This window comes from Leguminivora glycinivorella, chromosome 16 (genome assembly GCF_023078275.1).
Source record: "Leguminivora glycinivorella isolate SPB_JAAS2020 chromosome 16, LegGlyc_1.1, whole genome shotgun sequence".
NCBI lineage: Eukaryota > Metazoa > Arthropoda > Insecta > Lepidoptera > Tortricidae > Leguminivora > Leguminivora glycinivorella.
Genome location: NC_062986.1, coordinates 18,185,822 through 18,198,485, shown reverse-complemented (window position 1 = coordinate 18,198,485; position 12,664 = coordinate 18,185,822). Strand labels below are relative to the sequence as shown.

General features: G+C 31.1%; 1 protein-coding gene across 1 annotated transcript; it reads right to left on the bottom strand.

Annotated features, from left to right (window-relative positions):
* Nucleotides 1–3,850: 3,850 nt before the first annotated feature.
* LOC125234950 lies at nt 3,851–12,379 on the bottom strand. Its single transcript, XM_048141372.1, has 6 exons — nt 12,315–12,379; nt 10,473–10,529; nt 10,013–10,114; nt 9,608–9,733; nt 9,344–9,498; nt 3,851–4,287 (listed from the first exon to the last, which is right to left on the bottom strand). The coding sequence occupies exons 1-6, from the start codon at nt 12,377–12,379 to the stop codon at nt 3,851–3,853; spliced, it is 942 nt and encodes a 313-aa protein (XP_047997329.1).
* Nucleotides 12,380–12,664: the final 285 nt, after the last annotated feature.

Here is a 12,664-nt window from a genome sequence, read left to right as displayed (position 1 = left end):
AAGGGAGAGGACTCTTAAACAGCGCTATTAATAATTTGCCCTTCGAATTACACTTACCTGGTTATAACTATTGTGGTCCGGGAACGAAATTGCGCAAAAGGTTACAAAGAGGTGATAAAGGAATTAATGCGCTAGATAATGCGTGTATGAAACACGACATAGCATATGATAATTATTCTGATTTAGCTGGTAGACATCGTGCTGATTTAGAACTATACGAAATGGCGAAACAAAGAAGAAAGTCGAAAGATGCAGGGAGAGGAGAAAAAATTGCTTCATGGTTAGTTAGCAAAGTGATGAAATCGAAAATAAAGGCCGGTGCGGGTATAAAACCTTTTAAACGTTTTGTGTCCAAGATACGCACTGAATTAAAAAAGAAACCAAAAACAAAACGTAATATAATTGATCGAGCTCTTATTGCTGCGACAAAAATTTTCAATACCAATTCCAAGGTACGGGTACCTCGTATTATACCAATTCCAAAAACTGGAGGCTTCTTACCGCTGATACCTATTTTTGCCGGTCTGTCTGCGCTGGGATCATTAGCAGGAGGAGCTGCCGGAATTGCTAAAGCTGTAGGTGATTACAAAGCCGCCAGAAAAAATTTAGCGGAATCAGAGCGACATAACAAGATGATGGAATCTATTGCATTAGGAAAAGGCTTACACATTAAACCATATAAAAATGGCAAAGGATTATGTTTGAAAATTTCAAAAAACTAAATGAGAGGTTACCCAGGCGCGCTCTTTCAAATATTGATATTTTAAAACACTCATCTGATATTCCATATTTTCGAGGAGTTTATATGAGAGACAGTTTACCAAAGAGTCCTAAAAAAGTAGAATGTGGAATTGTTAATTTGGACAGTTCTAAAAACAATGGTACACACTGGGTAGCCTATGTAAAAGATAATAATTATTGTGAATATTTTAATAGTTATGGAGACCTTCCACCTCCGCTAGAATTAAAGAGGTATTTAAAAAATATGATATTTACTATAATTATGACACGTACCAAAAGTTTAACACTGTCAATTGTGGTCATTTATGTCTAAAATACTTAAAACAATATTGGTATAACCGTTTAAATATCATCGCACAATAAACAGTTTATCATTCTCACAATGTCTTTCACTTTGTCTATAACTGGAACATCTTCCACTCTGTTAACAAACTATTCACCAGCTCTTCAACTGGATGGTGAATATGAGTGTGGGCTATTGTATATGTCAACTTTTAATTCTATACCCAACATAGACAACAGAAATAATAAGTTATATTATGGTAAAAACAAAGTAATTAAAATTCCTGAAGGATCATATGAACTTCAAGATATTGACGATTACCTTAAAGAACATATTGAAGGATGCTCTTTTGCATTAACATGCAATAATAATACCTTAAAAACATCTATTTTATGCTCTGAAAATATTCATTTCAACAAAGAAGGCTCTATCGGTAATTTACTTGGCTTCGGTTCAGAATCCATTCAAGCTAATATATTAACCGAATCCCCTTATCCTGTTTCCATTCTGTCGACAACTATAGTACGCATTGAATGTGACATAGTGAGCGGTTCATTTGTTAACGGAAAACCTAGTCATATAATTCACGAGTTTGTACCAAATGTGGCACCTGGTTATCGGATTATAGAAACACCAAAAAACGTTATTTATTTCCTGTAACCCAAAACAGCTTAAATACAATTACGATAAGAATTTTAGACGTTAAAAATAATCTAGTTAATTTACGAGGTGAAGAAATTCAGATATACTTACATCTAAGGAAAAAATGATAGACTTCAATAAAACTTCAATCTCTCTTAAAAAACTATCAGTACTCATCCTGCAATCATAAAAAGAAGACCTAAAGTGAAACTTACGAAACAAAATAAGCAATTCCTCCAAAGCTTACGGCTATTAAAATGAGTATATTAAACTTAACAGAACCTTTTGTCTTTGATAATTCTATCGAGAGCTTTGAATATCATTCATATAAGCCGTACGTAACAAGTTTTAATTTCAACGATGAAATACGTATACCTATAAACCAACAAGATCTTTATGTACTACCATCAGCAAGTTCTTTATACATAGAAGGTACTATAACCGCATTCAATAGAGAAACAAAAGCCGAGGTAAAAAGTGTTCTTTTTACAAACAACCCCATACTTCATCTATTTCAAGATATTCGATATGAATTAAATGGAATCGAAATTGACAAAATTAAAAACGCAGGAGTTACAACAACTATGAAATCTCTTGTATCTATGAATGAACTGGAAGCATCTATGTCTAAGTTATGGGGATTTGATGTCAAAGGCATAAAAAACACGCAAGGTTCATTTTCCGTGTCTGTACCCTTAAACAAGATTCTCGGGTTTGCTGAGGATTACAACAAAATCATAATTAATTGCAAGCATGAACTCATTATTTTAAGATCCAATACTAATTTGAATAGCGTTAAACTAAATGCGAATGAATATATAGACAATATTACTATATCTAAAATAGTATGGCGCATGCCTCATGTTAAAGTGTCTGATCGAGAAAGATTAAACTTACTCAAATGTTTGGAAAGTGATCGTGCCATTCAGATAGCATTTAGGACTTGGGATTTATATGAATATCCGCTCTTGCCTGAGACGTCAAAACATTCTTGGTCTATCAAAACTTCATCTCAAATTGAAAAGCCGCGTTATATTATAATTGGTTTGAAAACGGGACGAAAAAATGACGCTAATAAAGACATAACACATTTTGATCACTGTAATTTGAGAGATGTTAAAGTTTTTTTGAATTCAGTCTACTTTCCGTACGAAAGTTTTGATGTTAGTTTTTCGGGTGGAAAGTTTGCTATATTATACGAGCAGTATGCGAAATTTCAGCAGTCTTATTATAACCGTCTACAAGCGCCGTTGTTAAGTCCTCAAGACTTTAAAGATATAGCTCCTTTATTTGTTATCAACTGTTCTCGTCAAAACGAAACCTTAAAAACCGGATCGGTAGATGTGAGAGTTGAATTGGATTGTGAATCTGATATACCAAAGAACACTGCAGCTTACTGTCTGATTTTAAATGATAGTATATTTGAATATAAGCCCTTAAGTAATATTACGAAAAAAGTATCGTAATGCAGCATATATTTGTAGACCTTCAAGGATTTAAAACAAAAGAAAATGAATTTATTGTCAAAGAATTTGCATACAGCACGCTAGAATACACTCAAGTTTTCTTAATAAAACCCCTTTTCGTTTTTCTAAATTGGCGGAAAGTGAAAAGAGGCAGACAAGATGGATTGAAAAACATTTAGGTATTTTATGGCACGAAGGTTATGTTGATTATAGAGAATTTAGAAGACTTATTGATAACCATATAAAAGATAAGACAATCTACGTTAAAGGTTTGGAAAAAGTTCAATGGATTAAAGATTTATATCCAAAATGCACTATTTTAGATTTGGGTGAAAAAGATGTGCCTAATTTAAAAGAACTGTATAAAAAATATTGTACTAATGAATGTATTTTTAACTGTGTGTATCATAAAAAATCTTGTGCATTAAAAAATGTTTTATGTATAAAAAAATGGTATTTAGACAATCGACAAATCTAATTTTAATTTGTATTCAAAATGTGTTTCTTAAAATAAATGTTTGTTATTAATTATATTAGTTTTTTTTATACCATTCTATATAACTACTGATAACTACCTAATAAGTTTTTTATAGTAAATGTTATATTTTTAATTTTTAGCTTAGATTTTACATAATTTGCATAAGAAAAACTTATTAGTTAGTATGGATATAAATAAAACGACAACTTACTCATATAATATTTATTACTTATATAATATTTAAAATACAACTTTAATAACTAGTACTGTATCCACAAATTTTTTTGAAATTTTATTTATTAAAGCCTCTGTGCTGTCAATAATTTCATCAAAATTATCGCCTGCAACATACTGCGCGCTCAGTAATACATTTTCGTTCTGTTCATCGTTTTGATCCCTTACATCCTCTGTTATGTTGATTATTTGAATTTTGATCAGTTTATTGCCTTTGATCTCATGATTATTTATCACAAAAGATGGTGGGTGTCCTTGAGTCCTTTTCACTACTTTATTATGAATGTTAACTTTATTACGTTTCTTGGCTTTAGGGTTTTCGATGTTCTTTTTAATTTTTTTATATAAGTCGCTATCGTCAAATTCTTGTGGTAGCTCAAACTCTTGTGCATATTGCGAAAATGGAATTGGGATGTCTTCGCTGTCTGCCATTTTTTGAAAACCTAAGACAAAACGAAAAATTATATAATATTGATAAATCAGATTACACAACGAACAAAAATGTATATAACCACAAATAAATTAATTTTAATGTTTATTTGATTTGTAAAATATAATATATAATTTTAATATATATATAATATATATATATATAATTTTAATAAGTAGTTAGTTAAAAAACAACTTACCAGGTCTATGTCTGCGAGTGGATAATAAAGACGCGTTGATGCTATTCGAATGTAACCAATTAAAAATTACTTTGCGCTTATAAAGGTTAGCTATTGTTTGTTCAGCAAAATATAAATGCGCAATCCTGTTATATGATAGCTTTAACTTTACACGTGTGTATGTCTTTACCTAAACAAGTCACAACTTGTTTTATGAACACGTTTATGAATAAACTATCTATAGAAATGTTTAAGGTAAATTAAAATGAAAACAAGAAAATAATAAGATAATATATTTATTTATCATAAGACATCACTGAATAATATTGTTAAAATAAAAACACAATAAGTATAATAAGTAGAAGAAAGATTTATTTTTAGGACATATAATTGAATTAGTTATTATCTTCAACTTATATTTATAGTTTTTAATAGATTTATAAAATTAATATCAAAATGTTGTTTCAATTATATGTGCTATTCAATTTACTAATGACCTCTGACTGCATATAGTACAATTTATTTTATACAAAACATGACAATTGATTACAAATTAAACATTAAGTATTGAGGTATGCCCCCAAGCTTTCGTCACTATTTGGTTGTCAGATATCATACGCTTATCATCATTAGCTGAAAGGGCGACTTTATTTACACTTTGGGTAAATATATTGTGCTTAATCGACTTAAATAATATGTTTCTTCTTTTTATTTCATCTCCTTGAAATAATGATTTCACGTAATGAGAAAACTCAAATTTGCATACTACAGGTTCTCTCACACCCTTAGCTTTTTTAATAATTTTATCAACTGTTTTGATAGAATACACTTTAGAACGAAGTCCAACATACTCTTTAATCATTTTTCCTTTCATTTCATCCTTAAAAAGTCCTGGCACTTTTTTATTTTGAACAGGTAATAAAAATTTATTATCAATATCGTAACAACTAGTATCGAAATATGTTAAAAAATGCATTCTTAAATCTTTAAAAAAGTCTTTTGTTTGTATATAATAAACAAAACTATCTGTATCCGTGTAACACATTTGTAGACGAGTATCATAAAAACGTTTAAATACTGAATAATGAAAATCATACATATGACTTTTAGATAACTCTAGTACAGCGAAACCAATGTAGATCGGTTTATCTAAAATTATTAGATCTGGTTTCAATTGAACTGCCACCAAATTTTCAGTAAAAACTGATACACTGTGAAAATTTGGCCTTGCAATTAATCTGTCAGCGGTGATTTTCTTTTTTGTTGTGTTATCATTGTCTGTCCACTGATTAACTAAGCGCACATCAACCCTTTTCTCAGTATTTTCTAAAGTTTTACCAAATATACTGTTATTCATCAATTTACAAAAATCTTGTTCAAAGACAGACGTTGCCTCTTGACGTAGCCTTGTATTCATATCAATATATTGTTTTAAGTAAGGGGACTGTTTGAACGTAATTACTCTATGTACTTTTTTTAATTTTAAACCATGTTTAAGACACGTTTTCAAATGTACATAATGAATCACATACAAATATTTGTCATATAGATTAGGTACCAGTTTATAATGCGTCCCACCTGGTGGAACACATTTTTCGGGACAAAATGGTAAATCATTATGTTTATCATGTAAATCATTGGGGTAAATAATATCAACTTCTAGAATGAAACCATAATCCGAGTCATCAGGGATTTGAGTGATATTTAAAGCACTTATTTCATTGGTTTCTAGAAACCTAAAGTCTGATAGGGGCATATACTGACACATGCTGTAACCATATAAATTATTACAGTCGATATAAATTAGGTATGAGTCTATCTGGGATGAGTCATAGTGAGGTAAGTATATGTTATTAGCCTTTGCATATCGTAGAGAGGTCATACAGACTCCCCCTCTTATTCCAGATTGGATCATCTTAAGCATGTTAAAGTCATCTATAAGCTCTAATTCAATACCAGTTTTCAGAAGCATGGCATCAAATGATAAGCTAGGTGTAGTTAAATAAAAAGCAGGATCCAAGTCATAGTGTTGTTTGCAAATAGCGCGAAACTTTTCAAAAATATCGGTTAGCAGAAGAACATCCGTTTGCAAATATAGGTCTGTATATTCACCTAAATTTTGAATTTTAAACTGTTGCCATACTTTTTGCGCATGATTATAATCTTTTACAGAAATGTTCTCATCAGTGAGCGAATTATGAAAACAGTCAATACTTGGCAGGTATTTTTCTTCAAAACATTGCCATTTATTCATATACTCATAGGGAAACACACCTTTTCGTGTAAGTAATTCAAACTCCTCATCATTACAAAAATATTTATGTAAATGAACAAAGTCAGATTTCTGCATAGTTGTAGTTAGTTTTTCTAAACTTGTATCTAAAAATTTGAAAGAATCTACAAAACGAAGCTGAAAATACTCATTCTCGATAGGGATAAATTTAGTAAAAGAAATATAGTTTTCTTTGGTTTTAGGTATAACTTTGACGTTTCCAGGTGCCTCCCCCAATTTTTTGATAAATAGATGGCAATCATAACCAGACAGATTGTGAAAAAAAATAGGTACGAAACAAGGACGTTTATATTGTAAGTTACATATATTATGTGCCGCTCCCCGATATCTTCCTGTAATGTGACAGTGATCTCGAACCCGATCAGAAAATAGAAAATGGTTACAAATATGACAACGTTTAGCGTTCAAAAAGTTTTGGTCGTCATTCTCATTACATATTATTGGGGTATTTTTGTTCACAATTTTATAAATTTTAGCAACATCTTTGTAGATTGCCTCAATAAATTTATCGACGCAATCAGTACCGCGATAAGAGAAATAACGATTATGACTCGGATCTGCGTTACAAACAATATGATACCCAAAGGCAGCTGGTATATGATGATGCAAAGTTGTAGTGTTAGGGGTAAGACTATCACTAGTATCAGTATCAGAGTCACTAGTTTCAGTTGGTTGTAGTAACGATTCAAAATCTGCATATATAACGAATGGAACATTCTGTTTACGATCGAAATGTTTAAATTTAATTACTGTCCCCTTTTCTGGTAAAACGGTAACTATTCCAGTACACAAGTGATTTGCGAGTTCTTCCTGCGTGAGAAAAAATAACAGACAGGTTTCGCAAAAGTATATCTTACTATTATGCTTTGTTACTTGTCTGCGCACAAGACGACTCAAGTCTTTAATTAGAACATAATGTGGTGGGTGACTACCATCGTCTATTAAAAGTAGGTTTATATTTTTTCTACATTTCTGATTACTAGATACTTTAGACTTGTAAAGGGGGCCCACAACAATTTTATTATTTTTCAAACCAAAAATCGTCAATGAAATCATAGGGTTATTTTTTTCGAATATTCTTATGTCATCAAATGTGACTGGAAAAGAAATTTGAGAAATATTCAAAACGTCTCGAAAATTAGGATAAGATGATACTCTTTCAGGGTGTTTTGTAGAAGGATGCAAAGCCGCTGTTACACACCATAAAAAACAGCATTGATCGTTGTTTTGTATATTTATACATGCTTTTTTGTTTTTTATGAACTTTGGCAGGTCAACATAGCTTGAACCTCGTAATGGTTGATACTTGTTAATGTTGATCTCTAAATGAGAGTTACTAACAAAAGCCCATCCACTATCACGGTCTTGAAATTCCTCAAATTTTTTCTTTAGACAGTTAACAACTTCGCAAAACAGTGACTCAAAATCATAACTTAAGTATAAAATTTTATTTTTAGTTCCAAATGATTTTATTGATTGACTATTATCTTTGAACATTAAAAACAATCCAAAGAGCTCGAAATTTACTTTTACGCACGTATGTTTCGTAAGTGAATTATCTAAAAGCCGTTTTATTTTGTTTCGAATAGAGTTCATAAACGCATCGACAGACGCCAGACTTTGGTCGTTGGTTGCTGATATACGATAAGTGGCAATGCGCATCCGAAATGCAGACTCTACTACTTCAACACCATCATTAAGTAATTTGTTAGAACATACAGTTGTTTTATGTGCAGTGCTTCGAAGATGACCTGTCCATTTATTTTTGTCTACAGATGAACTACACGGTACACAGAAAGGCATAATGAATTATGTTAATGCAAAAGATGTAGCTAAACTCACTAGGCTATTTTGAAACCGTAATTTGTCAAACACTAATTTAATACATCTATTTACTATTAGCATACGTTGTATTAATCAAAACAGTTGACTCGACTGACTTCTAATTAAGAATGCAATGAATTGTTAACACTATGCAAAGTATGGTAGTATAAGTCTATAAATATAAATCAAATAAAGTCGCAGTATTAAATTATCGCATTCGAAAATATTCTTTAAATTTAACAGAAAGTAACCTTTTATCTTACAAAAATTAATTTCTGTATTTATTCATTAAAACTTTTTCGCACATAAAATATTGAAAACCTATAATATTTAAGTATCTATTTTTGTACACAAACTATTTATATAAGCGTACGATAATATCGTACGCTATACGAATATATTATATTCTTAATGCAAAAACCATATTCGAGATTTAGTTATAGACGTAGGTATCTACCTTTGCTATTAACTATAACTTGATTTTGTCAACAACTTTGAATAAAAAATAACAAAATTTTGTTTAAATAGAATTCTCTTACTGTGGGAGATTTGAAAATATTCAACTAATTTTTTTATAATTATTATAATAAACAGGTTCACATTCTCCAAAAATATTAAAGGCTTGACCTAAGAACGTTTGTATTTGATTCCACTCGGAGGAATTCTCTTGACATTGCAATTTAACCGACGCTAATGCTTTTTTATAACGTTCTTCAGGCTCAGATTTTTGGTAATCATTAATGTTATACACTTTTAAATCAATGAAAAAATTACCGTCTGTTATCGTAGTGCGTCGACTAGAACCTGTCGATACGCGGCTGGTAAACGATGATGTTGTCTTGACGGTTTTCGAACTGCCCTCGCTGGTGATCTTCTCTTCTTCTCTTATGATTTTGAAGATATCGGTTTCAGGCGATTTTTTGGAAGAACTGAAAAAATAAAACAGAATTACAATATTTCAAGCAAATACATTATGTTATAGTTGCACAATCACAATAAAGTAATTTAATTTTAAAAACAACTAAAAATAAGTAGTACCTAGAGCCAACATTCTTATTTTCACTGGTTGACGTTCGTGCTTTTTTGGTTGTTTTTTTCTTTTGCGCGCAAGGTGTTGGTGAGGATGAATGTAGTACCCGTCGATTTTCTGTTTCAACTTCGGACCTTAAATAAGAAAAACAATATTAAATATATGTCAATTAATAATAATTATGTTGACACAAAACTAAACCAAGTTCATAGTTATGACTGACAACGTTATAAATAGATGAGAATAAGATAACTGAGAAATAAATTAACGTGATAAACACACAGATATGCCTTACCAGGATTAAATCCTGTAACCTCAAGCTTAGAAAACAGAGTCACTAACGACTAGACTAGCAGGAACTGTTAAATATAACTCTAAGGATTATTTTAATTAATATAAAATAAATGAATTACCTTGCGGCTGAGGATGATTTCCTTTTCTTGATATTCTTTGTAGCAATCTTCTTCGGTTCAGGTGAGGGCGTGCGCGTGTATACTGAACATTCGGAGTCAGACCTTCAAAAAAGAATAAAAATATACCAACAATACTTAAATCAAAGTTTTAAAGAGATTCGATATATAGGGTTATAAATACTTACTAACATTTTAAATGAAGTTGAAAGTTGCAGATTCCTCACTTAACAAAAATAACGAGCAGCTTCACGTCGCAATACAGAATAGTAAAGAAATTGTTGCATAAAAACGCATTATTTTATAGTGAAATATTTGATGAGTTGATATTAAATCGAAACATAAATATATGACTAAAGAACCAAGTTCTGACATTCAACTTTAGATCTAAATATTATAAATTTAAATAAATATTATCGTTTTTATAAATTGAAGCACATAATTTATATTCAAAGTATATTACCACTTGTATTTCACAAAGCGCCGACAAAGTATCGAATTAACAAATAATACCGCAAGTCTTGCAACACGTGTAAATATGACCGCTACCACGAGTACTTACCGATTAAGTTCAAAATGTTTTTTATTTTTTATTTCAGTATATATATATATATATATATGACAAATACCATCAACACTATCGTTTTTCGTTAGTTCGGGTGCTACCTACGTAAGTATTAAACATTTTTGAAAGAAGAAAGAAAGTAAGAAAATAAAGACATTAATTGCAGCCAAATAAAATATACAATATGAGGCTTACATACTAAACAGTACAAAATCAGTTACATTGGGTTTGGTTTGTGGTTGCAAAAGGACACCACTCGACATATGCTCTGACACTGATGGTGGCACAGCGCTGGTCTTCCGTGGAGCCTTGGGTCGGGCGATAGTGCAATACAATAATTATTATACAATTAAATGCACAGAGTAATTAAGAAAGTCAGTGACACACTATACAAGGACAAGACTACTTATAATATTTTTGAACATTTATGGAAAACAACTTAAAAACAAACCTTCTTCAATGCATATAATATGTATTAACATATTATATGCATTAATTATTTACACTAAATTATTATAAAATCATTAAAGAACAACAATGTTTCATACAATAAAACACAACTCACCTTTATAGAATGTTGGTTAAATAATATCATGGTATAGGACAATAAACACAGCGTCATCATTTTCAGTAAGTAACATGCAATTCTCATATCAGCGACATTGTTGATTGAAATAAAATACCTCGACACATTGTGATTAACACAACAGAAGCGTCATTTCGAATAATAGTTGTTGATATGCAGAAAAAATTATTACTATTATATATATATATAAATGTAATTAACTTAAATTCAATACACTATTCTTTTCAATAGACTTATTTGTCAAAATAATTTGAATTTGCGATAGTGAAAAGCAAAAAGGTTCGCGTCTTTCCTGTAGATCATTTCAAAAATAAGGGTTTAAATCCTATCTTTTATTTAATCAGTCTGTATTACCATTACTTTTCATTCATTAAGCTTATCAGTATTATGTTCATAAACTTAGATGCGTATATGACTTAGGTAGAAACAGTAACCAATCTCTTATTTTATTCTTTAATCGGATTATTACATATCAACATATCGGACTCGACTACCTGTTATCGCATGTTCCGTCACTTGTTTATTTATATATTATATCCAAAGTATGACAAAGACAAAGCATAGCAGGTTCGACTATTTACGTTTCATAAACAGTTTAGAGTATTAATACATACGTACTTTGTTAGTCTTACGATCATATGTATGTATGTAACTATAGACTTAAATAAAAATTATGCTTTATTTTCAGTGGATAACATTGTTTTTTGATTTAACCTTACTTTAAGTTTTGTTGGTTTTACATTATGAACTAAGTTTACATGAAGATAAAATTACATAAATGTATTTTGAACTTGAATACGATCGGACTATGGTTGAAATCGGTACTAGTAAAGGCAAATTACGTTAAATCTCGTAACACCAACGTCACATTTAACAACCAATCACATTGTCAGGTCTACATCGCGCTATTGAAGTTTTTTGTATTCGTTTGTATATATACAATTTACAATGAAAGGCATGTCGGAGTGACTGTGGCTATACCGACCGATAGTCTCAGGTACTCTTACCTCTTCGATGTTGCGAGGCATGGCCAACCTTGTGACATTGACTTGGTAACGCGGTGGCGTGTGCAACATACTTGGTTCTAATAACCCTACCTTGGGCAGGGTATGTATGCATGACACACTACAACGTGATGACGGTTAAACACATACGTGATGACGTATACAGCGATAAATTCCTGTCTCATGGTAGGTGCTGTATTACACGGGTGATCCATGTTGCTAGACGGTCGTAGTAACGTTGGAGATCCCATCCATACTCTAACATTACAGTCTCTGGCCAAGTCTGTGTTGTGAGAGTGTGAAAAACACCGTAATAAACCTAGCCCGGCAAACCTCTACCCGATGCAAATCTGGGCTATGATGGTGCGTTACGAGATCTGGTTCTCAAATAGAACAAGATCTGGTGGGTGCAATGCTAGCAGTACCCGTTGTGTTAAGCCTTTTGCATTTTTTTATCGTAACATAAAATCAACCCTCACTTAACATAATATTTTGGATTT